At 39.5% G+C, this 26,030-nt stretch overlaps 1 protein-coding gene and 1 pseudogene across 2 annotated transcripts; one reads left to right on the top strand and one right to left on the bottom strand.

Annotated features, from left to right (window-relative positions):
* Positions 1–10,977: 10,977 nt before the first annotated feature.
* Positions 10,978–14,030, top strand: LOC146377101 (uncharacterized; annotated as a pseudogene). Its single transcript, XR_014801678.1, has 12 exons — positions 10,978–11,034; positions 11,157–11,437; positions 11,517–11,555; positions 11,663–11,736; positions 11,847–11,924; positions 12,193–12,398; positions 12,480–12,579; positions 12,677–12,839; positions 12,942–13,048; positions 13,139–13,280; positions 13,416–13,543; positions 13,693–14,030. The product of XR_014801678.1 is annotated as an uncharacterized LOC146377101 (transcript).
* A 120-nt stretch (positions 14,031–14,150) lies between these two features.
* On the bottom strand, positions 14,151–16,561 carry LOC146377100 (uncharacterized). The gene is made up of 4 exons (XM_084944929.1): positions 15,810–16,561; positions 15,272–15,317; positions 14,801–14,923; positions 14,151–14,480 (listed from the first exon to the last, which is right to left on the bottom strand). The coding sequence occupies exons 1-4, from the start codon at positions 16,466–16,468 to the stop codon at positions 14,274–14,276; spliced, it is 1,035 nt and encodes a 344-aa protein (XP_084801055.1). The 5' UTR covers positions 16,469–16,561; the 3' UTR covers positions 14,151–14,273.
* Between the last annotated feature and the right edge of the window lie 9,469 nt (positions 16,562–26,030).

Genomic DNA, 26,030 nt, shown 5'->3' with positions numbered 1-26,030 from the left:
GTTTTAGTGTATATTTTTAACTACATAGAATTATTAACTACACAGAAAATCCTTTCTGTGTGAGTGTCTCTGCCTGTGTTTTCTCTCTAGGTACTTCAGATTTCTCAAGCTTTCTAAAGCCATGCATGGTAATGCAGGATAACTGGTGTTTCTAAATTGGCTTTAAATCTGTGAATTTGTGAATCTGTCCTTTTGTGTTTTCCCTGTGTTGGACTGTCCAACTGTTTATGGTTTTTCTTGCCTTGTGATGGATATGCTGACTTAACTAATAAAGAGTGAGTAAATTAGAGGTGCCTGTGGCACAGGTGGTAGAGCAGATCAGCTACTGATTGGAAGGTTGGTAGTTTGGTCCTTGGCTTCCCTAGTCTGCATGCCAAATATCCTTGGGCAAGATACTAACCTCAAGTTGCCTTCCGATGCATTCATCGGATTGTGAATGTTGGTTAGTTTTCACTTGTGTGCTTGGGTGAATGAGGCATGTTATATACAGCGCTTTGAGTACTCCGGGAGAGTAGAAAAGCGCTATATAAGAATCAGTCCATTTAATTACCTGTATTTTTTTGACGTTGAAGTTTTCATTCCTTAAAGGTCATACATTGACTAAAGTACTAGGTATTAATAAGTATTTGATGCTGTTAAATCCTCCCAATTCTTTCGATCTTTGGGCTGAAGGAAGGACAATACTTGGTGTATAAATGCTCAATCAACAATTACTTTATTACATACAATTCAACACTTTTGAGCATGAACCATCCGGATGGGGAGACATGCATGCAGAGGGACACACACAGCAAATCTCAAAAATGGTGGAGGGTGACTCAACCTCTTATAGCCTCTGTTGGCCCCCACCTAGTTGTAAAAACCCAAACATCCACATTCTTTCTCTCACTCAGTGAGCCTAAGTTATGACCTTGGCTTCCTGTGCAGTATGCTCTGTTCTTTTCTAATCAGACAAATAAGGCAATGACTCTCTGAAAACAGTATTTCTTATAACTCAGCAGTATAATGCATCATAAAACAATATTATTCATTCACAATAAATCAGCAGTCTAATTTAATACAAATCAATTTAACAAATGTAATAGTTATCACCTTCTACTAATTCAGGAGAATAATGCAAACTAAAACTACATAATAATTTCACAATCTTTAATTAGGGGTATAACATAGCATAAGATAATATTATAATCCCACAATGCATACCAATATTTCTGGGCCCCCTCTTTCCATTTAATGAGGGGATGCGCTTCAAAATGAAAGCCCAGCAAATAGCAGAAAAGTTTGCTGAGGTAATCATGAAGCAGCACATAAAAGCACCTATACAGTGGTGTGAAAAAGTGTTTGCCGCCTTCCTGATTTCCTATTTTTTGTATGTTCTTCACACTTAAATGTTTCAGTTTGTCTAATATTTTAATTTGTTGGACAAAGATAACACAAGTAAACACAATAATAAACACCTTCATTTAGAACCGGCATTTTAAGGGGGAAAAAAATCAAATCTACATGGCCCTGTGTGAAAAAGTGATTGCCTCCAAAACCTAATAACTGGTTGAGCCACCTTTGGCAGCAACAATTGCAATCAAATGTTTGCAATACTTTTGATAAACATGCTTTTGATTTTTGTTTGATTTTTTTTGCCTGAAAATGCAGAAAATTCAACACTGTAATGAGTTTCTGGTGTACAGCGAGGGGAAAAACAACAAACACTGATTGCCATATATCACTTTCACAGCTTTAAATCTCTCTTCTGTTTACTAAAAGCACACAGAACAGGGAGCTGTCAGGAGTCTTTGTGGAGCTGTTAGAGATGCTGTGCTCTCTGTCACTTTCTACAAGCTGCCTCATTCAGTGTTATTCATCCCTCTCTCAAAGAGAGCCTGTGTGAGTCTTGTAATGCTCTCTGATTAATTGGATAGGCTCTTTCAGCTTTTCGTTCTGATAGCAGTACTGGGAGCTCAGTAATGGAAATGTCATTTTTAAGTGGGTCTTTATTATTGGAAATAAAGTGGCTGGTACAACTATAAAGTGGCTCCTCATACGTTTCTGCTTTCCATAGATTGGGATTGGAGCATATTTGTTCTCCTGTAGTAGATGGAACCTACATTTCCTTGACAAAGAGTGGACACAGACACTTTAGCATTACTAAATAACAATGTCAAAGCATCCTGACGGGGGTGATGGACTACACCAGAAGATTTGTTAATAGAGGAAATTACTGAATAATGACAATGATGTAGGCTTTAGTGTTCCAGCTCAATGAGATAGTATTATTACTTCCTGAAATACACATCATATCTACCTTGTTAATAGAAATTTTATTAAATCTAACAAACTTTAGGTCGGGTTGTTAAAAGGGACTTGTTATGCTCATTTTTACTGGACTCTACAAGAATAACTTTGGATAATTTACAGTTTAATCCTTTATCATTTAACTGGTACAAACTCCCAGTTTATTCTCTGTCTGAAACAAGCCCTTTTATTCCCTTTCCCCCTTAGACTAACTTTCTTCTCATATTCTAGTCTTGTATACAGAAAATTTAAACAGCAGGTGGGTGAGGTTTCAGTGCTCACAGCTAAAGCTGTGTGAATACATGACCTTCCCCTCTCACTGAAATCAAAACTATATAATAGGTAAAATAGATAAATGACTTTCTGAAATTGAGTGTTTTTAGCTCATAGAAAACACTCATTGTTATTTGCTTTTATTTTTAAATAAAGTGCTGGGGGATCAAAACTTACAGAACATGCAAATTCACATCTCCTTCGCTTCACAAATTTTCCAAAGACCTCTCTTTCAGTCCAACAACCAGTAATTTCTGCATAGTGTAACAAACTAAGTAGCTTATAGTGCGTGGCACTGAAGGGAGGGAACCAAAGTCCTGTCCCTGAAACACAAGGCCAAGTTATTTAACACACACAAAACTCATTCACACAAATAGAGGACAAAGACTGAAAGAAAATGGTGAGTCAGGACAGGAGGAATGAAGCAACACGACAGTATCACCCCATTCTGGTGACCTACTAGGCTCGTCAGAGTGCCTGTGGTGAAAATACCTGCCCATCACTTTATTTAGGATGGCAGGCCATGACACACAAAAATTGGAGGGGGATAACATATCTTTTGTCTAATTAATTGACTATTTTCTTGAAACATTCATTTCTCACCATGCTTATTGGAAACACGTCTATGGCCAGATGGAATTTGATTTGGCCAAAGATGTTTTTGGCCACATCATATTTCAGTGTGTCTTTGTGAGCTGGATGGATATCCTTATGTACTATGTACTGTAATAGCCTCGCTTTTATAGACATTTGAGTTCATGTTGAACAATTGATTGGTTTTAGCAACCACTGCAATGTTTTTTATTCTTACCTTCATGTATGGAGTATACTTGAGTTTGTGTGTGTTTTCATGCGGTGAAATAAGTTAATTGTGTTCTTTACAGTGCAGACACACCTGTACAGCATTTCTTCTTGGTTAACCTAACTTGCACTAGATTTGAAGAATTTCCAAACAGCAAATGTCACTTTGAAGAACAACCTGGTAGCCTTCTGCTGAGCTAGACATTTAAATGTTGATGCATATCTGTGTGTGTAGTGTTACTCATCCAGAGTAAAACTGGACAAGTCACAGTAGCACAGTCGCACAGCAAAGAGTCCGCATTGACAGTATTTCTAAGAAAGGTTTGTTATTAATAAATTAACTGACGTTGAGCCCAACCTGTCACGGTTCTGGGTCATTTTGTCCCAGAATTTTCAGTTTCTTATGTGTTTGGTATTCTTCTGTATTATGACTTGTGATGCTATCACCAGTGTGTGAATGTGTGTGTGAATGGGTGGATGACTGAACATATAAAGCACTTTGGGGTCCTTAGGGACTAGTAAAGCGCAATACAAATACAGGCCATTATGTTCTGATTCTTTAGTTATCCTGTTTTGATTATTATTATAAATCTATGTTTCAGTTTATTCTGGTTTAGGGTTTAGTTCTTACGTTTTGATTTTGTACCCTCATGTCTAGTTTAGGTTTAGTTATGTGCTTAGTCTTCTCTGCCCGTGTGTTCACTCTGTGTAAAGTCCATGTTTCTTAGTCTGTGTCTTTTTGAATTGTTTCCTGTTTTATTTTGAAGGGTTATGATGTCAGTGTTTCTAGCTTCGCTCCCCCTGTCTCGTTAGGTCTCATTCCTCCCAGCTGTGTTCCCCTTCTGTCTCTAATTCCTTGATGACTTCCTCAGTGTATTTAAGCCCCGTGTTTCTTTGTGTCAGTGTTGCGTCATACCCTCAGATTGTGCCTATGTGTTTCTGTTCTCAGCGTTCATTATTAAGTTCATGTTTTGTTCATCACCAGCAATAAAGCTGTGGTTTTTAGTTGCAATTCATTCTCCGTGAGTCCTGCATCTGGATCCTCACCTCCGCCTGCCCGCACACAGAGCCCTGACAGAACGACGCGACCAGCATGGATCCAGTGGACTCACGTTTTGCTTCAGAGGGGGGAGTATTTTTGCGCAGCTGTGGGATTATTGCCAGCGCATAATTCACACTGCGGAACACTAAAGAGGCTTCCAGAGGTAGTGTTTTTTGATAACTTCTTGTCATCCACTACCTTCACCATCACTTTTTTGGACATTAAAAGATTAAAACAAATAATAACAGCTCTAAGAGCCAGATTTTGCTTTGAACTGTTTGGCATGGTCTGGTCTGGGCAAGGAAAATTCAGATGCCCTCCTGGAAGCCCTTGCCGCTTGGTATTCTCAGCGTCAGCCGCCTTTCCCGTCAATGTTTATAGCCAAATCATTGATCCTCCCTTAAGGAAGAAACGGCGCCCTCGCCATCATCACCCCACCAGAGCAACTTCACTCACTAAGATCAGGAAAGTTCAGAGGAGTTCTTCTATGTTGACTGCCATTTTTAAGACTGTTTTTGCTGCCAAGCTGCCTCTCTCTGAGAAGAAATCTGGTGTTCCCTCTCCACTTGATTTTGAAACTGAGAAGACTAAGATTTGTTCCGCTACGTTCGAGACTGTTGGCAGTTGGCTTTGAACCTATGAGCTTAAAATCTGTTGAGCCTGTGTCTGTTAATGAAACAACTCTGATTTCTGAGTCAGTGGAATCAGAAGTATTCAACCCTGAATCAGGGAGCTCAGAGTCTTGGAGTTTTGAGTTAGACGACGCAAGGTTAGTGGACCTTTCGGCCCAGTCAGGCTACATAGAGACAGAGATTCACCCCAGGGCTTCCCCAGAGGCTGGGTTTGTGTCAGTTGCCACCTCTGCACCCCTGAAGACAGTAGAGCCTGCTAGGTTTCTGCTGTCAGTGCAGCCTGTAGTTCAGTCCTACTCCACCACCTGCTTCACTTCCACTTCAACCCTCAGCTTCACTTGGGTTGAAGTGGGTTAGTGTCAGACCAATAGCGGTGGTCTGACACTAACCCACTAAGAGTGGGAGAAGAGGGTTGCATTGACAATCCAACACAATGAGCAGCACATTGAACACATTTTATAAGTGGTCAGGAACTTGTAAATAACTGGTGAAAGAATAAAGTTACGTTGAAACCAAGCACACCATTGTTTTTCTTGTGACATTACCAATAAGTTTGATGTGTCACATGGCCCTCTTCCTATTGGGGGGGAAAAAAACAAAAATTGTATCCAAGATGGCCTTCTAAATGGCCACCACCCGTCTTGAGGAGTTTGCCCCCTCACATATACTAATGTACCACAAACAGGACTTTAATATCACCAACCATTCCCATGTTATTACGGTGTATCCATATAAATGGTCCACCCTGTAGTTTGGTTTTGTGTTGATCTGTTTTCTTGTGTTTCTGGACGTATGCTCCTTGTCTTCTGTTTTGTTTCTGTAAACCAGTTAAACTACTTACAAGCTATTTGCTCCCAGGGTCTGTGTGTGAAGGGTTCAGGACTGACAAAAATAATTCCCACCACTTCTCAAATCACTTGCAATAAGATGTTCTTTGCAATTTGCTATGTTAAATCCCTTTGCGTTACTTACTCCTCCAAGCTGAATAAAATCCTTCTGCTTTGGGATTTTAATTTACATGCTGATGACAGCTTATGCCATGCTGCTTCTGAATTTCTTAGTCTTTTAGGCTCTTAACTTTACCCAACATGTGGGCCAATACACAGCCATCACTGGATCTGGATATCAGTCCAGTTCGTCGTGAGGACATTTTTATTAGTGATCATAAATATCTTTTATTTGATCTCTCCTTTATTTGTGATACACTGCCCTCTGTTTATGTGAAGCATTCACGATTAATTACTGACTCTGCAGTGGAACAATTTGTGGAATTGTTTAATAATAACTTACTTCAAACCGATGGTATAGAACGGCATGTGGCCTCCTTTAATTCGCAATGTCAAAAAATTCTAGATAAAGTGGCTCCTCTTAAAATCAGGAAAGGCAGCACTATTAAACCCTGACCTGGTTCACAGAAGCTATTCGCAGCTTTAGGCGAGTTTGCGAATAAAACTGAGCGCCTGTGGAAAGCCACAAAACTTGAGGTTCATAAGCGCCACCTAAAAGAACTATTATCTACCTTTAACAACATGGTGAAAGATGCGAGAGCCACTTATTTCTCGAAACTACTTGCAGTAGGAAAAAGAAATCCTAAGGTTCTCTTCGACACAGTAAATAACATAGTCTCCCCCCTAACTCCGTGTACACCTGTCTTTTCAGATAAGGACTGCAATGATTTTCTAAGATTTTTCCAAGACAAAATCAGTGACCTAAGAGGAAACTTAGCTCCCTCAGTCCCTTCAACCATAATCTTCCACAGCCTGTAATTATGGAATCCTTTCACCCAGTTTCTTTAGAAGATCTATCAGAAATACTGACCCAAATCAAACCCTCTGTCATGGCTGTGTGAAGGCAGGCAGGAGTGGCAGACCCAAAAGCAGCACTCACGGAGGCAGACGTAAACTCAAAACACTCAGCTTTATTGCTGGATAGCAACAGAAAACTAACTAAATTGAGAATACAAAAACAAACTAAACAGGCAGGCTAGCAAACAGAAGACACAGTGAAAGTGAGAGTACGACGCTGCGACAAGCAGAGGAAGACGCAGACACTAAATACAAGAGGTGAACAGAAGTAAGAGGAAACAGCTGAGAGACATGGCTGATGCTGATTACACTGACGAGACAGGGAGAGCACAAACAGAGCACACTGACATACGACACAGACCTTCAAAATAAAACAGGAAATGCACAGACTGGACTCAGAGACGCGGTACAGACAGAGAACAGTGGGGAAACAGAACCAAAACCTAACAAATAGCAAATCTTAACAAAAGACATAACCAGAATAAGCAAGAACATAAGATAATATTAACAAACACAAAACACTGGGTCGTCAGACTCAGGACCATGACACCCTCAATGAGTCCAGCTGATGTCCTACCTACTTCTTTATTTTGCAAAGTTTTTGACACCATTGGGCCCTCTGTGGTCACACTGATAAACTGTTCCCTGATGTCCGGCTCTGTCCCCAGGTACTTTAAACAGGGTGTTATTCAACAAAAAAAAGCCAAACCTGGATTCGACTCTTCAGTTGAGCTACAGACCCATCTCATTCCTTTCATTTCTAAAATATTAGAAAAAGTCGTTTGGTACCAAGTAAAGAAGGCACTGGAGAAACATAACATTCTTGATAAACTTCAGTCGGGATTTAGAAAGTCACACTCCACAGAAACTGCTCTCCTCAAAGTCACAAATGACCTTTTGATGGCCGCGGACAGAGGTGATTGCTCAATCCTTGTAGTATTGGACCTTCGATACCGTTGATCATCAGATCTTAATTCACAGCTTAAATCATATGGTAAGGATATCTGTATCTGTTCTGAAATGGCTCACCTCATTTCTGGCAGATAGAACATTCATTCAAAATGGATTTGTTAAACATAGGCAGGGTTTTCATAATGTAAGACGAGTCCTCAACATTCTTCATAATCAAAGTGAACAGGAAGATGCAGCCATTCTCTTGCTCGACGCGGAGAAGGCTTTTGATAGAAACGAACGGCCATATCTCTTTGATGTCATTGTTAGATTTGGGATGGGTAAATTATTTCTGCATTGGATCAAGCTACTACACTGTCAGTCTGTTGCTCAGGTTATGACTAATGAGATAATTTCTGAACCATTTGACATTAAAAGAGGGTGCCCACAGGGTTCACCATTATCTCCACTTTTATTCCTTTTAGCTATTGAACCTCTGGCAATAGCTGTTAGAACCAGTGGACAAATACAAGGTGTTAAGATTGGTTGAAAGGAGCACAGAATTGCTTTATTTGCTGATGATGTTATATTATTTTTAAAGCAACTAAAAACTTCTGTGCCTGCTGTAAAGCATTTAATAGACCAGTTTGGGGCCCTCTCAGGGTATAAAGTAAATGTAACAAAATCATCATTAATGTTACTTAAATAAGGGTATAATCAAAACGTAAGTCAGAATATATCTGGCTTTACTGTTAATTCTGAATTCACTTATCTAGGCATTAAAATAGTTCCTTTACTAAAAGATGTGGTGGTACTTAACTATAATACAATTCTACAGAAAATTTCCAAAGATTTGGAGCATTGGATAAGTTTACCACTATCTATTATTGGAAGGATAAGTGTTCTTAAAACTAATGTATTACCTAAACTCTTGTATATGTTTCAGAATGTCCAACAAAATGTCCCACTGGCTCTTCCTGCTGGATTGTTTACCAAACTAGCGTCATTAGTCAGAGAGTTTATTTGGAACAAGAAGCATCCCCGCATTCGCTTGTCTTTGTTGTATCTTCCCTTTGATACAGGGGGGTTGAAATGCCCCAATTTTTACTGGTACTATCTGGCTATTCAACTAAGGACAATAATGTTTTATTTTTCATCCCAAAATACCCGGTCTTGGGTGGGGATGGAAGCAAATTCTCTTAAAATGCCATTAAAGGACATCTACAGGAAGCGGTGTCTGAAAGGGGCTGGGAAAATCATCAAAGACCCCAGTCACCCATCACATGGACTCTTCACCCTCCTGCCCTCTGGGAGGCGCTACAGGAGCCTCCGGACTAAGATCACCAGGTACCGGAACAGCTTCTTCCCCACAGCTGTCAGACTCCTGAACTCTGCCTCCTGACATCTGACCCACGTTAAACTCATGGACTGAACATACACACACCCACAACCACCTACACACACACACAATGGACAACTGTACCCTCAAACACACAATAATAACATGGACTGAACCACCACTCACAACCACTAGCACTTTATATAGCCTCTGTAGAAATTATCCACATATCTCACTTATCTTAACTGCACTACTGTATAGTTCTGTGTAAATAATCATTCTGTACATACGATAATTTTTAATCCTACAACTGTTTATAACTTGCATAGTTCACATTTCTGTATAACTGTATATCTCAGATTTCTGTATAGTTTTTTATTTCATATTTATATCCTGTTCATAGCCTGTACATAGCTTGTACTCACTACAGCCTGTACATACTTATAGTTATAGAATATTCATAACATACATTCATACCGTGTACATTATAACATACCATAATAGTATGGCGTTATTTTTGTGCCACTATTCTGAGCGCACGTAAAAAAAATTTGAGCGCACGTAAAAAAAAATTGCAGGTGCAAGTGTCGCATTTTGAGGAGAAATTTATTTTGAGCGTACAAAAGCTGAATTTGAGTGAACAAAATTCATTGCTGCGTGCAAAAAACGTATTTCAGTGTTTTCGCTTATCCATATACACACACAATAGCACCCCCTCTCGCTCAGTTTTTGCATTTGCGCTTGCTCGCAATGTGTTGCTTGCGCTCACAAAATTCTCTGCTTCGTACGCTCAACTCTCTGTACACCGTTATAAGTGTGCCACAAAACCAACCAATCACAGACTTGGTTTCAAAAATTCTGATTGGCTCTTATGGTCTCCAATCAGCTCGCTAGCTACTGCCTTCCGGACACCGGAAACACTGTCCACTCAGCCTCGCTTCTTGCAGATAGAGGGATTTTTGATTTACTCTGCAGCTAAAGAAGAGATGGCAGAATCAAACAATGGCTCCAATAATACTACACCACAGTATCAGGTGAGTTTAAATTTTTTTTTGTGAATTTAGTAATTTGCTGTCCTTTCTGTTTAATATGCTGTGAAATTGTAGTTACAGATGCAGCTGTAGAATTTAAGCTAGCCTTATGGGTAATTACCAGCGTAGTTGTCTTACTGAGGCAGTGTATCCTAATCATGTTTTTTAGGGTAATGGTGCAGTTGAGTCAGCAGTAAGAAATCTGGTGTCTTTGCTGCTTAACAACATATCCACAAATCCTTCAGGGAGGCCAACAGAGAGTGGGCAGCCGGAGCCTAGAAATCTGACTATCCAGCAAGAGATGACAAGGTTTTTGCTTTTTTTGTGTGTTTTTTTTTTATTTTAACCTTTTGCGATCTTTTCTGTTAAAGTTATTTGGTTTGTGGATTTATCAACATTGATTTTTAAATTAAAATGTGCTTTTAAGGACTGATGTCATATTTAATAACTTTATTAAACAATAACCCTTATGTTATGCAACACTGCATTTTTTAAACTCATGCATTTTCATCCCACAGATCATTTCCAGGATATTTCAAATCACACTTGAGCCGTGGTAAAAAGAGATGTTTAACATCTACTAAGCAGCTTCTTAAGGCAGGCAGTAAGACCACAGGCCTCAGTTTTTATTTGCTGTCAAAAAACACATCCTACACACCTTTGCCAGCTGAGGAGCTTGAACTCCTACAAGCTGGCATGGGGAGACAAACAGTGTCTCTTCCAGAAGATGGTGACCATGCAGAGGTAAGTTTGTGTAGTCAGTATTAAAATCAGTCATTGGCAGACGCATTTAGCCTGAATCATATGCCACAGTCCATTTAGTGTTCCATTCTGCTTAACTGTGTTTTTAACTAAGATTTCTAGACTTCTGGAAGAAACCTTTCCAAAAATGGAATATTTTGTGGAGGATGGCTCTTGCATAAGGCAACAGGTTTGTTGTTAATTCAGTTTTTATGTGTTTTTTTGGCATTCTTGCGTGCTCATACTGCATTATGATTATGTAGTTGATACTTTTGCTGCTTGATTGTTTATGCTATCTTTCTGTCAATAAAGGTGGCGGTGGTCGACGAAAGCTCACTGTAATTCCACCTGAAACAGAAGGATATTCTGTCAAAACACTGAAAGCTGTGTCAGGAGGTGGCAAATCCACTTTTTACATAGTACCTCTTCAGGAAACATTAGACACATCTCCTCTACCTCCCGACTCACAGCACTTTTCAAAGATGCCAAAGAAGATATGTTACCAGTGTAATGAAGTTATGCCTCTGCAGATGCTTGCAGTAGACATCAATACGTGCAAAGGAAAATTCTCTCCTGATGAGACTGATGATGAGGTGAGACAATTTTGATGAAATCAAAATGAGCAATTTTGATTAAATAATATAGTATCACAATTACTGTTTTTTGATTCAGCAGGAATCGGAGTTATGCATTGTGAAAAGCAAATGCAAGGTAAACCTAGCACATTACTAAAAACCATAGTAACTACAATGAATTTTGTATCGGTAATGATCTTTCTCCCACTATGCATAACATGTACCCCTTTTTTGAAATTGTAGGTTATTTGTCCAATATGCACTAAGGATTTTCCTGAAAATGAGATCACAGTCCATGCGAGTCTGTGTGGGGATAGGTAATCTTTTTTCAGCCTTTTATGAAAAAATGTTAATCAGTAACAGTCCACGCAAACATATGTAGTTTTTTTTTTTTTTTTTTTTTTTTTTAACTTTGTTTTGTCAACAGCTTTCAATGCATGGTGCCTGAAGAAAATGACCAAACTACAGGGACACCAGCTCAAACTTCAGTATGCACAACAGACAGGTACTTTTTGCTCTATTATAGTTCATATACACACTATTATGCAGAACCATTTGTTAAAATTATGTGTAAGATCTTTTGCACAATAACTGGGGTTTAATTTCATATAAAACATTTTATGATCACACTACTTTAAATTATTGTTAAAGGTTGTTGCACAGAACATGCTGCAATAATTTCTAATCACGTTTAATGTGGTAGCCTCTTTTAATCTAAAGATGATTATTTTTCTTTGAGAACTTAGGATGTTTTCTACCCTGTTTTTGTTAAGCGTGGAAGATGTATTGCGTTGCCTTGAACAACAAGTCGACACCACAACAGAATTTAAGTTGTGTGTGGACAGAGAAGACCTTCCAGACAGAGGCATTCTCCAGTGGCAGAGAAAAAAAGCTGCATCTCCCACCAGTGTTCTTAGGGTGGTTTTCATTGGAGAGGCAGGCGTGGATACAGGAGCACTTAGGAAAGAGTTTTTGAGTGGTGAGTTGCCTATTACCTGTTTTGTCCTAGTGTCAATAAATAATGGATAACTTAAAAATGCGGATATTTTTTGTATGAAAGACATGATTTCAGGTATTGAAAGCAGATTCTTTGAAGGACCTGAGAACAAGGGCAAAAACCCCAAGTATTCTCTGACCGATCTTGATAATGAAAACTTCAGGTTGGTTACATACGAGCTTTGTGTATTACATTTAATACGCATCCGATATTTTTGTAAATGTTACCTGAAAATGAATTATAATCATTTGTCTACACAGAACTGTTGGTGAAATAATTGCAGTCAGCCTCGCCCAAGGAGGCCCATCTCCTGCCTTTTTCAAAGAATGGTGCTACAATTTCCTCTGCTCAGGAGAGGTTGATTTCAGCTGTCTGTCTAAGGAGGACGTTGCAGATGTGGAATCTTCCCTGCTCATCTGCAAAGTGAGCACCTGGTTTAGCTCTGGCACATGATATATTATGAGTATGGTGTTTTTAAACACTTTTAACCTTCTGTATTTCCTCTTTCACATTATACATTTCCAGGTTGAAGATGCAGCAGACATACAGTCTCTGATGATGTGGGCTGATGAAATTGTCAGCTGTGGATACACAAACCAGATAAAGATGGATAGTAAGGAAAGCATGATCCGGTAAGGGAGAAAAAATCAGAGAGATCATTAACCCACCCCCCCATCCCCAACTAGTTTTTCATTTTGTTTTTTTTGTTTGTTTTTTTTAAGTGCCATTGTCTTACACTCAACAAGACTGATTCCAATGCTACAGCAGCTCCGAAAGGGCATGGAACTGTATGGTCTTGTGAACCTGATGGCTGTAAATCCTGAAGCTTGCCACAGTTTGTTTGTTCCTGGGAAAATCCTCAAAGTAAGTATTAACATAGCAGCTTCAGTCTGATCCAAAGACAGTCCACTTATCTGTACTGTAGTTATCCTGTATTTATTTTAGTTTTGAATGAACAATATATTTATAATATAATCTACTTTATTTCCTTATTTACAGCCAGACGCTGATTTCATTATGATGAGCTGCCAACCACATTTCAGTGAAAAGGGGACATCTAGGGAGAGAACTGAGAGGAAGATCAAAAATTTATTTGCAAGATTTCTTGCAGGAGATTGAAGTATCAGGTACTATATAGTATTAGCTGTATATACCTATAGTATTGTATATATACCGTATGCATCTGTTAAATATTTTTGCTTTAACATGCAGGGCACTAGAAAGTATTCTTAGTTGTTAATTAAAAACATTGTAATCCAGATTGCTTTTTATTTAGAAAAGACTTCAGAAACATTTTCAAACATCACAGATGGAAACACAGGCGGTGCAGGTGGTGAAAAATCAGAGTCTCTTGCTGTCCACCATGTGCTCCAGTGGATGACCGGCCAGTCCCATGTTCCCATCCTTCCTGATGAAAAGAGACATTTCAAAATAACATGCAAGTTTGACCACGAATGTAAGGAGCGGCTGGGAGATCACTCCATTTGTTACCCAGTTGTGAGTGCATGCACTTGTACTGTGACTTTTCCAGTGCAGCATCTGGACACTTACACAGTGTTTAAAACCATAACGAGTGCCGCAGTTAAATATGGTGGTGGATTCCACAGAGTTTAACACATTGTTGTCTTGTAATTTGGAAACTAAATGAGTAAAAATGTTTCTAAACATTAGCTGTTAAGATGTTCGTAGCCGTTTCATGAAAATGGCAAGACTTCAAAACTTTGTGTAGGGTCCTACGTTGATAGATAATAAGAAAGTGCTTTGTTTGCTTGTCTACTTGTAATCTGAATGTTTTAGCAAAGAAATCCAGTATTTGAGAACTTAAAAGAACGTTGACTTTCACGTCCATGTTAAGTGTCACTGTTGGTTTGACACCTGTAGCAAGAATTGTATGTACTGGTCACGACCGTGTGACTCAGAATGTTCCAAGGGATTAATAGTTCTCTGAAGTCCCTCCAGGGTTTCCTCATCCAGTGGGCATTCAACTTCAGGAACCACAACTGTGCTGTTAGATTCTTCTTGCAGTACAGCACTCTCCCAGTCAATGCCTGGATCCTGAAGCTCCTTCAAATCCACAAACATATATAATGGTCATTATTCCAGAATAGGTACTTTTGGGAGGAATGTTATTTTGTGTAAGCGTTTTTTCCATTAAATACAACAATTTAAAAAGAATGCCTTTGTTTTCATGTTCTTCTTAACTGTAATTTAGATTAGTGGTAATTGATAAGCAAGAATGTATAAAATCACCAGAAGCATCTCCCAGATGTGCTACAAGTGTTTAATTTGTTAATTTCAGAAGAGCAGAGTTAACTGCTAACTAAAATTTTGAAATTCAACATTTAAATAAAAAAAAAAAAAAAAATCAGATTATGATCTGGTACCTCAAGTCTCTCGCCCTCGTCCAGCTCTTGTAGATGTCCCAAGCCGTGAAGCTGGGCTGATCTCAGGAAAAATGAGAATGCAGTTTTTGCCCTGTTGTTAGTTGCTGCATCCAAGTACAGGACCTGCAGTAAAAACAAATGGAAAATTAAAGATCTGGTTTCAGATCATGTATAGTTTTTCAGTTAATAATGCAGTTTCATAATAAGTGTTCAAGGAATATTGTGCGGTTCTATGTTCATAACCATAATTCAAAGCTTGAGTAGTCTATACATCAATATTGGTAGTACTTATCAAAAATGGCCTTTTAGTTGAACCTTTTTTTGTAAAGGAACTGATTATAAATTTTAAAAAAAAAATTGCAAATCGTCCACTATGTTGGCTTGCTGAATAATTGATGTTCATAAAAAATAACCTAATAAAGCTCTCATTTCAAAACTACCAAATATTCTACATAACAGTTAAAATTTTACCTTCCTTGAGTAGCCATCCACTCCACCAAAGATCACAACATTGTACCTGTTTCAGAGGGAAAACAATCTCACTAAGGCTTGATTTGCAGAACATGTAAGACATTGAAAATACATTTTTCAGTATGCACACTTGCAACTGACTTAAACTGGACACTTGTCAGGTGTGCTGAAAATAATACCAACATTTTTATATGTTTATAAGTTCAATGAGACTAAATATTTTAGTTCTCTTGTCATGATTTTTTTTTTAAGTTTTCTGGAGCACTTAACATATTATGTGTTGATAGGCTTGTTATCATGGAAAATATCGATATACAAAGTGTAAATAATTGCTCAAGAAAATTTACAATTAACAATATTACTGGTTTTGTTACACATCCTGTATTCCTTTTACTTAATATTACTCTATCAAGTGCTTTTTAAAATATTATAAATACACTGAAAGACCTATCAGATAAGGTTGATTAAAGCAGATTTAAAGTATAACGTGCATCTTTCTGCCCAACTTGTGTTAGAGCTATATAAGTGGGTATTTTACCTTATTAGCTTGTGATTTGTGTCTATGTGGACCAGGGAGAGAGGGCCTCGCACCGAGTAGCTTCTTCGCACAACACAGCCTAGTTCTGTGATCCGTTTGAAGATCCCTACAGCATCAACTCGATGCATGGAGGCCATCATTCTCCACCACTGAACACGGAGACCCATAGAAACCAAATGTCCTTGAACCATTCGATAGCCAGCATTTGGCATCTGATTTTTGATAGCCGATATGATGTTGTCCAGCTCTTGGTCATTCATTGTGCTGTATGTTCCTCTCACAGACAAGTCAAATTCTTGCATCCTCCTGTAGATTGTTCTTCTTGAAACACCAAGACATTTAGCAATGCAGCTGACTGGCAGCTGAATGTCCAACAAATTCTTGAGTTTTTCTCTCTCTAGTACGATTTTGGGGTGGCCAGGTCCCAGACCAACTTCTGTTTCCAGTTCAATAATGGCCACAGAGCTGATGTTAATTTCACACTGAACCAGATGATGAACGTTTTGTAGAGCCTCTGTAATCTCTGACAGACCGCCTATTTGCTGAGAGAAAGATTCAAACAGAACAAGCTCATGACGAGTCAAGAACTCCAAATAATCCAGATTTAGTGGTTGTTGGTTTAAAGCAGCTTCCAGTTTAGAGAGGAGTCTATGCATCATTTGCTGTCTCAGTATGTCCTGTTAAAAGCAGCAAAGAACATGGACAAGTAGTTAGAAAAATACAATGAAATGATGTATCTCAGACAAAAATAAACAACCCATAAAACAAACTACATGAGGTACATCATTTTTCAAGTTTGCAAATTAGCTAACGTCAGTTATCAAGCGAATAATAATTAACAAAATGATTTTATATTACTTACATGTGGCCGCGACATGCTGTTTTCGTGCTGCTGTTCAGTATTCGACGACATAAAAGAGAGAGCTACTCAAATATAATTTGGAAAAATGAGTCAGTTGGCATGGTTGTATGATGCAACTACATTATACTACACCAACAATAGTCTTAAAAAATAATATATTTTAAAATAAAATAATTAAAGATATTATCCGCAAATTGGGGTTTAATAGAGTTTAGCTGGATTTAGCTACATTTCGGACAGTGTTTCCGGAATGCAGTAGCTAGCGAGCTGATTGGAGACCGTAAGAGCCAATCAGAATTTTTGAAACCAAGTCTGTGATTGGTTGGTTTTGTGGCACACTTATAACGGTGTACAGAGAGTTGAGCGTACGAAGCAGAGAATTTTGTGAGCGCAAGCAACACATTGCGAGCAAGCGCAAATGCAAAAACTGAGCGAGAGGGGGTGCTATTGTGTGTGTATATGGATAAGCGAAAACACTGAAATACGTTTTTTGCACGCAGCAATGAATTTTGTTCACTCAAATTCAGCTTTTGTACGCTCAAAATAAATTTCTCCTCAAAATGCAACACTTGCACCTGCAATTTTTTTTTACGTGCGCTCAAATTTTTTTTACGTGCGCTCAGAATAGTGGCACAAAAATAACGCCATATAATAGACCCATTTCTGTAATATTGTGGAGGTATGTAATAACGACAGGAGAGGTCTCAGTGTCTCACTCCAACTTTATTAACTGACTCTCAGAACTTCACATATAGTAAGAGCCAAAATCTCCATCCCAGCACTTCCCTTCAACTTGGGTGTGAGTGGAGCCACCTGGTGGTCCGCCACACATACCCCCCCTGAACACACAGTTAGGTCTCTATTCAGTCCAGGACCCTGGGCCTAAGCAAACAACCCGAACGACTGAACCTGGGAGGGAGAGAACAGGCAGAGGAAGGTCCATCCTGTGAACGAGGCTGGTGAAGGCGAGCAGGAAAGGCAGGAGGAAAATGACACAGCATCAATTAAACGTCTGTTAGCAACATCAACCAGCAGTCCGTGAGCACAAAGAAAATCAGCGCCTATTATAGGCACAGAGCTAGCAGCAACAACAAAGTTCCACTGAAAGTCACGGTCATGAAAGCAAACAGTCACCAACCTTTCACCAAAGGTTTTGATGGGAGAGCCATTAGCCGCTGTTAGCAATGGCCCGCAGCCCTCAGCTAGCCTGTCCGAGCCAGCCGGGGGAAGAAGGCTCTTCTGTGAGTCGGAGTCCACCAGGAAACGCCTCCCCGAGCGTGAGTCCTCTAAGAAAAGCAGCCTTTCCTTGTTGCCAGCGGTCGCGGCTGCTACAGAGCGCTGACATGCCCGTTTCCCTGGGTCTGGAAACTGCAAGGCGGGAGACAGTGCCGTGTCTTCGCTCCAAAACGCTGGTGATAAAAGCAAAGCCCTTTTCCGCGGTGCCGCCGTGCAGCGATTCCGGCCACCGTGGACGAGTCGGAGGGCCCCTGGAGCATCGGTGAGGGGGCGGGGGAAAACGCTGGTGAGTCCTGAACAATCGCCTGGACGCCGAAACTCCTGGTAGCCAGGAGGATGCGATCCGCCTCTTCCGCAAGGGAACGGTAATCCTTCGTGGCCAATAGCGGGGAGTTGGCAAGGCCAGCGTGCACTGGAGCCGGCAGCTGTCGGAGAAAGAGGTGGGTGAAGAGAAATTCTCTGTCATCCGCGCCCAGCAAGGACAGCATGCTCTCCATGAGCTCGAGAGCGGTGCCGTCGCCCAGGCCCGCGAGGGAAAGGAGTTTCTCGGCCCGCTCAGCATCAGAGAGAGAGTAACGCCGCAGCAGCAGCGCCTTGAGGGCGGCGTACTTGCCTTGGGCTGGGGGGTCCCGGAGGAGAGTCATCACGTGGCGGGTTGACAGCGGGTCAAGTGAGGCTACCACATGGTGGTATTTAGTATCGTCGGCTGAAACTCCACGAAGAACAAACTGAGCTTCTACGTGCATGAACCATGAAGGAGGATCGTGAAGCCAAAAATCCGGCAATTTAAGCGCCACAGCAAACGCAGCCATCGGCAGAGGTGAAAGTCCGGCGGCAGCCGATGCTTCCAGGCCGGAGCTGGCTTTGTCGTCGAGCCTTAGCATGTTCGCTACAGGGGTCACCAATGTGGAGGTATGTAATAACGACAGGAGAGGTCTCAGTGTCTCACTCCAACTTTATTAACTGACTCTCAGAACTTCACATATAGTAAGCGCCAAAATCTCCACCCCAGCACTTCCCTTCAACTTGGGTGTGAGTGGAGCCACCTGGTGGTCCGCCACAATATACTTACATATCTATATTATTGCTAATATATATTGTAATATATCTATATCATGGCTGAAGCACTTCTGGATGGATGCAAACTGCATTTCGTTGCCCTGTACCTGTGCATGTGCAATGACAATAAAGTTGAATTCTATTCTATTCTATTCTAATTCTAAACTTGTACTTATACTCTGCACAGCCAAAACAATTAAAGAAAGAAACAAATATTCCTATAGTCCGAAATATGATTGAAGTTTGGTTTACAATAAAAGAAATGATGAATATTAGGAATAATCTCTCTCAGCTTAGTCCTATTTGGGGAAATGCCTTATTTGTACCAGGAAATTTGGACACAGGGTTCCAGGGTTGTGCAGAAAAAGGTGTTAGGAAAGTGGGTGATCTTTTTTGTGATGGAATAATGGTTTAATTTGAGGATTTAGTCTCAAAATTTCAAATCCCCCCAAAACACTTCTTTAAGTATTTACAGATTAGAAGCTTCATTTCTTCCATGCAAAAGTCCAGTCTCTCAACGTTCCCCAGTTAACTAATTTAGAGGAGTTAATGGTGAAAAAATGTGTTAACAAAGGCTTAATTTCAACATTCTAGAACTGGATTGTTAGAATCTTGGAGAGATGACCTAACTATTAATATTTCTGAGGAGACATGGAAGTCAATTTGCTTAAAATCACAAAAACAATTGATTAATAGTAACCTAAAGCTATTACAATACAACTGGATCATGCAAACATATGTAACACCGGTGAAATTGAAAAAATATAATAACTGAATCCCAGATACATGTTTTAAATGTGGAGAAGCCCGTGGAACATTTTTCCACTGTATATGGGAATGCAGAATTGTCCGTGCATTTTGGCAGGAGGTGATAAACAAAATAAACCAAATTTTAAATACAAAGATTGCTTTAGATGCAGAATGTTGCTACTACATATGTATCCTAAAAATCTTAAACTAAGAGCCCATCAAATTAAGTTTATGGATTATTGTACATTACAGGCAAAACATATGATTGCATTAAACTGGAAAAAATCAGATCCTCCTGCTATTGGTGCTTGGATAAATTGTGTATGGCAATGGAAAGGATAACGTATTTTCTCAAAGACAAGTTAACATATTTTGATGATATTTGGAAGCCATTTAAAAACTTTATAAAAGAAGTAAACATCGGACAACTCCTGCAGGAGTGTAGATGAGGGGAAAATTGTTTAGTCTGTGCTAGCTATTTCTATTTTCTTCCCTTTTTGTTTCCTTCAATATGTATAAATGCCACATATTGTACTAATGTATGCACATTTCATGTGTTTTTATTTGATGTAGGTTTGGGAGAGCAGGGATGGGAGGTGGGGGGGGGGGGGGTGTTCTTATTACTGCAGCATACTACTGTAAAAACAAACCTTTGTATGCTGTTGCAAAAAGCAATAAAAAAATATTGTTTAAAAAAAAGAAAAAGAAAAAAAAAGATGAACATTTCTTAGGTGGGAAACTTTCGCTCAGTTGTAGCTAAATTGTCATGGGGTATCCCGCAAGGTTCGGTTCTAAACCCCCTATAGTTTTCATTATATATCCTTCCTTTAGGCCGTATCATTAGCAGCTTCAAAATAATTTCCTACCATCTGTATGCAGATGATATCCAATTATACATCTCCTTTAAACCCTGGGAATTAGACAAATTATCCGCTGTAATGGACTGTCTTAAAGAGACTAATGGTTGGATGACAAACAATTTCTTGCAGATAAATGTAGACAAGACTGAGTGTTTGATCATTACCCCAGAGAGTATCAAGCCCCAAATTAGTCAACGTCTGGGTCCTTTTTCATCGTCAATAAAAGCTACCGCTCAGAAACTTGGGGTCATTTTTGATCAATCTCTGTCTTTTGACGCTCATATCAAGTCTGTGACTCGCTCCTGCTTTTTTCATTTAAGACGCATTGCCAAACTCAAGGCTATTGCAGAACTGGAGATGCTTGTCCATGCCTTCATCTCCTCTCGTTTAGATTACTGTAACACACTCTTTTCTTGTCTGTCTAAGGTTTCCCTAAATTGCCTCCAAGCAGTCCAAAATGCCGCAGCAAGGCTTTTATCCCACAGTCATAAATTCTCCCATATCACCCCTGTGTTAAAATCACACACACCCAAAATAAATCTGCCATTATTGCAGCTATGTGATGAGCAGTATGGGGGTGCTGATGCTTAACCACTCAGCTGGATCTAATGGATAGAATACTTTAAAAAAAAAAAGAAATTCTGCTTGTGAAGAAAGAAATGCAGCTTTTTCTTATCACGGATATAATTAAGCCTAATTATACATTACTACAGTGAGAAAACAAATTGTTGATGAACATAACAACAAATTAAAATCATTCACAGATATCAATCATAATAGAAAATTGGTATTTGTAAGTAAATGAAAACAAATCCAGAGTAATTTAACACGCCTTCATATACATATAAATTAGATTACAGAAAATATTAAGCCCCAAATTACAAATAATAACAAAGAGAAAAACAATATTTTATTTAGCTCTTAACCTTTCCAAAATATTTCTGCATACTAAGCTCTTACACTTGAAGTCTATGGTGCAGGGTGTTACCACAACATGGCAAGGAGCATCCATATATGTCATCCTAGTCAAACATGGGCTTGCTCTTCTCCAATCTACTGTTTGGTTTAACACTTGGTTACATAATAGTACCATCTATTCAATTCAATTCAATTCAATTTTATTTATATAGCGCCAAATCACAACAAAAGTCGCCTCAAGGCGCTTCATAGATACAGAGAAAAACCCAACAATCATATGACCCCCTATGAGCAAGCACTTTGGCGACAGTGGGAAGGAAAAACTCCCTTTTAACAGGAAGAAACCTCCGGCAGAACCAGGCTCAGGGAGGGGCAGCCATCTGCTGCGACCGGTTGGGGTGAGAGAAGGAAGACAGGATAAAAGACATGCTGTGGAAGAGAGACAGAGGTTAATAACAGATATGATTCAATGCAGAGAGGTCTATTAATACATAGTGAGTGAGAAAGGTGACTGGAAAGGAAAAACTCAATGCATCTTGGGAATCCCCCGGCAGCCTACGTCTATTGCAGCATAACTAAGGGAGGATTCAGGGTCACCTGGTCCAGCCCTAACTATATGCTTTAGCAAAAAGGAAAGTTTTAAGCCTAATCTTGAAAGTAGAGATAGTTTCTGTCTCCCGAATCCAAACTGGAAGCTGGTTCCACAGAAGAGGGGCCTGAAAACTGAAGGCTCTGCCTCCCAATCTACAGAGCTATAATAATTTTCAATGCTAAACAAAAATATGGGTTCTAAAAAGAAACAATGAAAAATACTAACTGAACTTCAAAATGCAGAATCCAGAGCCAATGAGTGAAATCACTGTGACTTGTGTCACAGAGTCTCATGTTATTACAAAGCGTTGGTCTAAGGCCTGGCCAATCTTACGCAAATCTTTATACGTGTATTCTATACATGCATATACACTTACTTGATTGAACTGAACATTTCCTAATGTATGACGTCCATGGGCAAGAAAACTATTTTCAAATCAATGGAAGTACTTTTGAAATTTGCAGAAAAAGACCAAGAGTGGAGATGAAGGCAAACTGTTTCACAACTTTCTGCTCCATCAGATCCACTGTGCTTAATTTTCTCAGAATTTAATCAAGATTCAACAATACAGTTTGCATATATCAGCACACTTGTTAACATTGCACGCAAGACTGGAGTCTAGTATTTCTTTTTCAAAAATGGGACCTAAGCATTTATTCTAAGTGAGTTCTTGACTTTGAATTTAGTGTTATCAGAAATGTAAGCAGAGGATGCCAGCGAGAAAAAATGGTGAAAATGAATGCTCCTGTATACCTCGACCACGGGATATGAGATTTTTTTTCTGTCAAAGAAGTGAAACTACAGCCGCAGCTTTCATTTGCAGTCTTCAAGGTTAAATAGAGATAAAACTTGAATGGTGCGAGCCCTGCTTTGAACCACTGTGAAGGCCCATCTGTAATGTTAAACATGCTCTGCGTTGAACTTATCTCCATATCTTGTTTCTGTTAATCCACCATTTACTGTCAGGGCCTCCGTGCCTGGAACACAGGGGTGACCTTTGGGTGAGAGGAAATAAAAACGGGCTGGAAACAAAGGAGAGTAATACACAACAAAGAAGAACAACAGAAAAATAAGCCTGCAAATAGTGAGCTTTACAGACATTAATTAAAGCTTCCCGGCAGAATGGGGGAGAGATAAGGTTTGCCAGGGTATAAAGAGATGGAGGATTGTTCATCAACCTGGTGATAGGAACGCATAGGACAGGGGTCTGCAACCTTTAACACCCAAAGAGCCACTTGGACCCGGTTTCCACGCAAAAGAAAACACTGGGAGCCGCAAATACTTTTTGAAATCTAAAATGAAGATAACACTGTATATATTGTTTGTTTGTTTTTACCTTTATGCTTTGTGTGAACAACTAAAGTAAGTAAGTAATTAAGCGCTTTTCACAGACAGGCAGTCACAAAGCGTTGTACACAAATATTAAAATAAACAATACAATCAATAGACATTATACACAATGTAAAAGATCAAATGTAAACAATGTAAAGAATATAAAATACGTAGATCAACAAAAGGCTGGTTTGAACAGAAAAGTTTTTAACTCCTTTTTAAAAGAATCCACAGAGCAACTAAAGTGTGTTGCTTATGAAATCCATGAAGTGGTACAGAGAAAATTACATTTTATTTATGTAATTAACACATTTTGAACTCTTAAAGAAATATAACAAAAGGAAAGACACCCAGCTGAACTAAAATGATCCATGTAGCAAACAAAAACTGTTGTGAGCCGCCACCCTTATATCGCCTTTGGGCTTTTGGAGCCTTGACCTGACTTTTAAAAAGTAATTGGAAAAAAGCACTATGCTGCTAAAAAAAAGATAGATATTTGCTAAATTCTGCCTAAATATGTAGTTTACCTGGTTAATGTGTGTGGCGGGGCGTGGTCTGCAGTGCCGCTGCATGGGAGTCGGACGCACCTGAGCGGCACGCCGCCTTAAAGTCTGTGCTCTCTCTGCTGTTGTGTTGGTATGTGTCGGGCTGTGAGCTGAAAAGCTACAGCCGGCTGTATGTGTACAGCAACCGTGTGTGAGAAAAGTGGTCAATAAAGAGATGCTGAAAAGCATGTTCATGGAAACATTGTCGGGTCTGCCGTGATATGTTTACAATAAGACTTATGGTCCCGAACCTCTGCGCACAGCGTCTGCAAATCGGGGCTTTCATCTTTACGCAGGACTGTAAGCTGTCATCTGTGAGGCGTGAGCAGTGTTTGTTTTTAACATAGTTCACAGTGGAGAACAGCTGCTGACATAATGTGGATCCGAAGATCCATAACTGGCCTACCTGGGGTCGAAAGTCTCGATAAATGCACGGCGTTTCGGCGGGTATACCGGCTTCCGCGAGTGTGACGCTTATTTTGAGCGATGAAAAAATAATAAGATATAATTTTATTTTTATATTTCAAAATCACAATAATCTTCCAAATTAGAACTACAAGTTAAAAAAAGCACTAAACACAAATAAAATACACTTCAGCTAAATACTTCTAATTTATTTTCCCAAACCACCCGGAGCCGCAGTATAAGGACAAAAGAGCCGCATGTTGCCGACCCCTGGCATAGGGGTTCACAGCGAAAGACTGCACATGTTTGCTGTTTGGTCTCTGAAGCTGGTTTTTGCCCTGTTACGACTGTGATGTCTCTATACATAGAATTTTGTGTGTCAAAGCATGGTAGCCACAAGCATAATTTCAGAAACTAGAATATGTAACCTTTCAGATTAGCTTTTTGTTTTTAATCTGTAATTGTAATTTCAGCTTTTCTGTGATTATGTGAAAGATTTCCACATCTTCAATTTGGGCACGCCAAATTAAAGATGTAAGTGTTATATCCGAAGCTAAACATGTAAGTGGCAACCTGATGGAGTTTAACCAGAAGCACCACTCTTGAGGTATAATTTATTTACCTCCTTGGATCCTTGGCAAATTGTTGTTGGGTTTTTTTGGGGGGCTGTGCCTTTATTTCACAGTATTGCCCACACTCTGTCTCTGCTCCACCACAGCCTAACTTGTTTGGAAATGTTCCCATTTGACTTCATCTCTGAAGAGTTCCTCAACACTTAAGAACTGTGTGCAGTGAAGTGTTGGACCTCTCTCCACAAGGACAAATAATACAATATGTTTATCACAGATAAAGCAGAAAAAACACAAATTCAGCGACTCTCTTCTGGAACAAAGAAAATGTGCTTTTCTCTGCCATTAAGGTTTTTTGTAGCACTCTGTGTGTTTTGAGCCTCAAATGGGTCTGGGCACAATTCCAGCCAGCGGGCAAAAGCAAAGAAAGGGAAAAGGTTCCTTTGAGCTCTGTGTAATGAATGACTTCCGTGAACTTAAATTCTTGGAGTAGTTGTTTACAGAGGAAACATAATGTTCCATAAATTCCTCCAACTCTTTTATAGCTTTAAGATAACATTTTATCCAATTTGACGGTGGTCCCTGTGCTGATGTTTTTAATCAGTTTGCCTGAAAGTGGTTTTTACACTTTCAGGCAAACTGTTTTAAACTCTCTCTCTCTCTTCCATTCGTACAATGCCTCATCTTCTTCCTACTGACTCTACTACCTCCCCTTCTCCTGGTTGATCATTCATATCTCTTGTATTATTTCCCATCTGTCTTTTCATCCCACTTGGTTGCTTTTAATTTCTATACACAAGAAAGGGGCCCCGGGGCTACTTTTGTGTGTAAAGGTTCCAAATAGATAAATGCAGTTCCTTTCTTTAAAAAAAAAATAAAATAGAACATCCTTTTAGATGGCACATATATCTTTAATTTTCTTACCCCTTGTTCAGAGATGTGACCAAAAAGATCTGATATATATGCATTGTGAAACCCACTTGCCTACAGCACACATTTATTGTTTTATGCAGCCTCTGCAGCTGTTCCTCTGCAGCCAGCTCACTGTTATATTTCAGTCTGATGAGTATAGCCAGTTGCAGTAGGACACAAT

The sequence above is a fragment of the Perissodus microlepis genome, chromosome 11 (genome assembly GCF_051167445.1).
Source record: "Perissodus microlepis isolate ML-2025 ecotype Zambia chromosome 11, ASM5116744v1, whole genome shotgun sequence".
NCBI classification, from domain to species: domain Eukaryota; kingdom Metazoa; phylum Chordata; class Actinopteri; order Cichliformes; family Cichlidae; genus Perissodus; species Perissodus microlepis.
This window is presented reverse-complemented; position numbering and strand designations above follow the sequence as displayed.

Coding starts and splice junctions, on each gene's coding strand:
- LOC146377100 (XM_084944929.1), bottom strand. CDS start 16,468: ATGATGCATAGACTCCTCTCTAAACTGGAAGCTGCTTTAAACCAACAA. Junction 15,318..15,809: donor ACAAATCACAAGCTAATAAG/GTAAAATACCCA, acceptor CCTCTGAAACAG/GTACAATGTTGTGATCTTTG. Junction 14,924..15,271: donor TGGATGGCTACTCAAGGAAG/GTAAAATTTTAA, acceptor TTTTTACTGCAG/GTCCTGTACTTGGATGCAGC.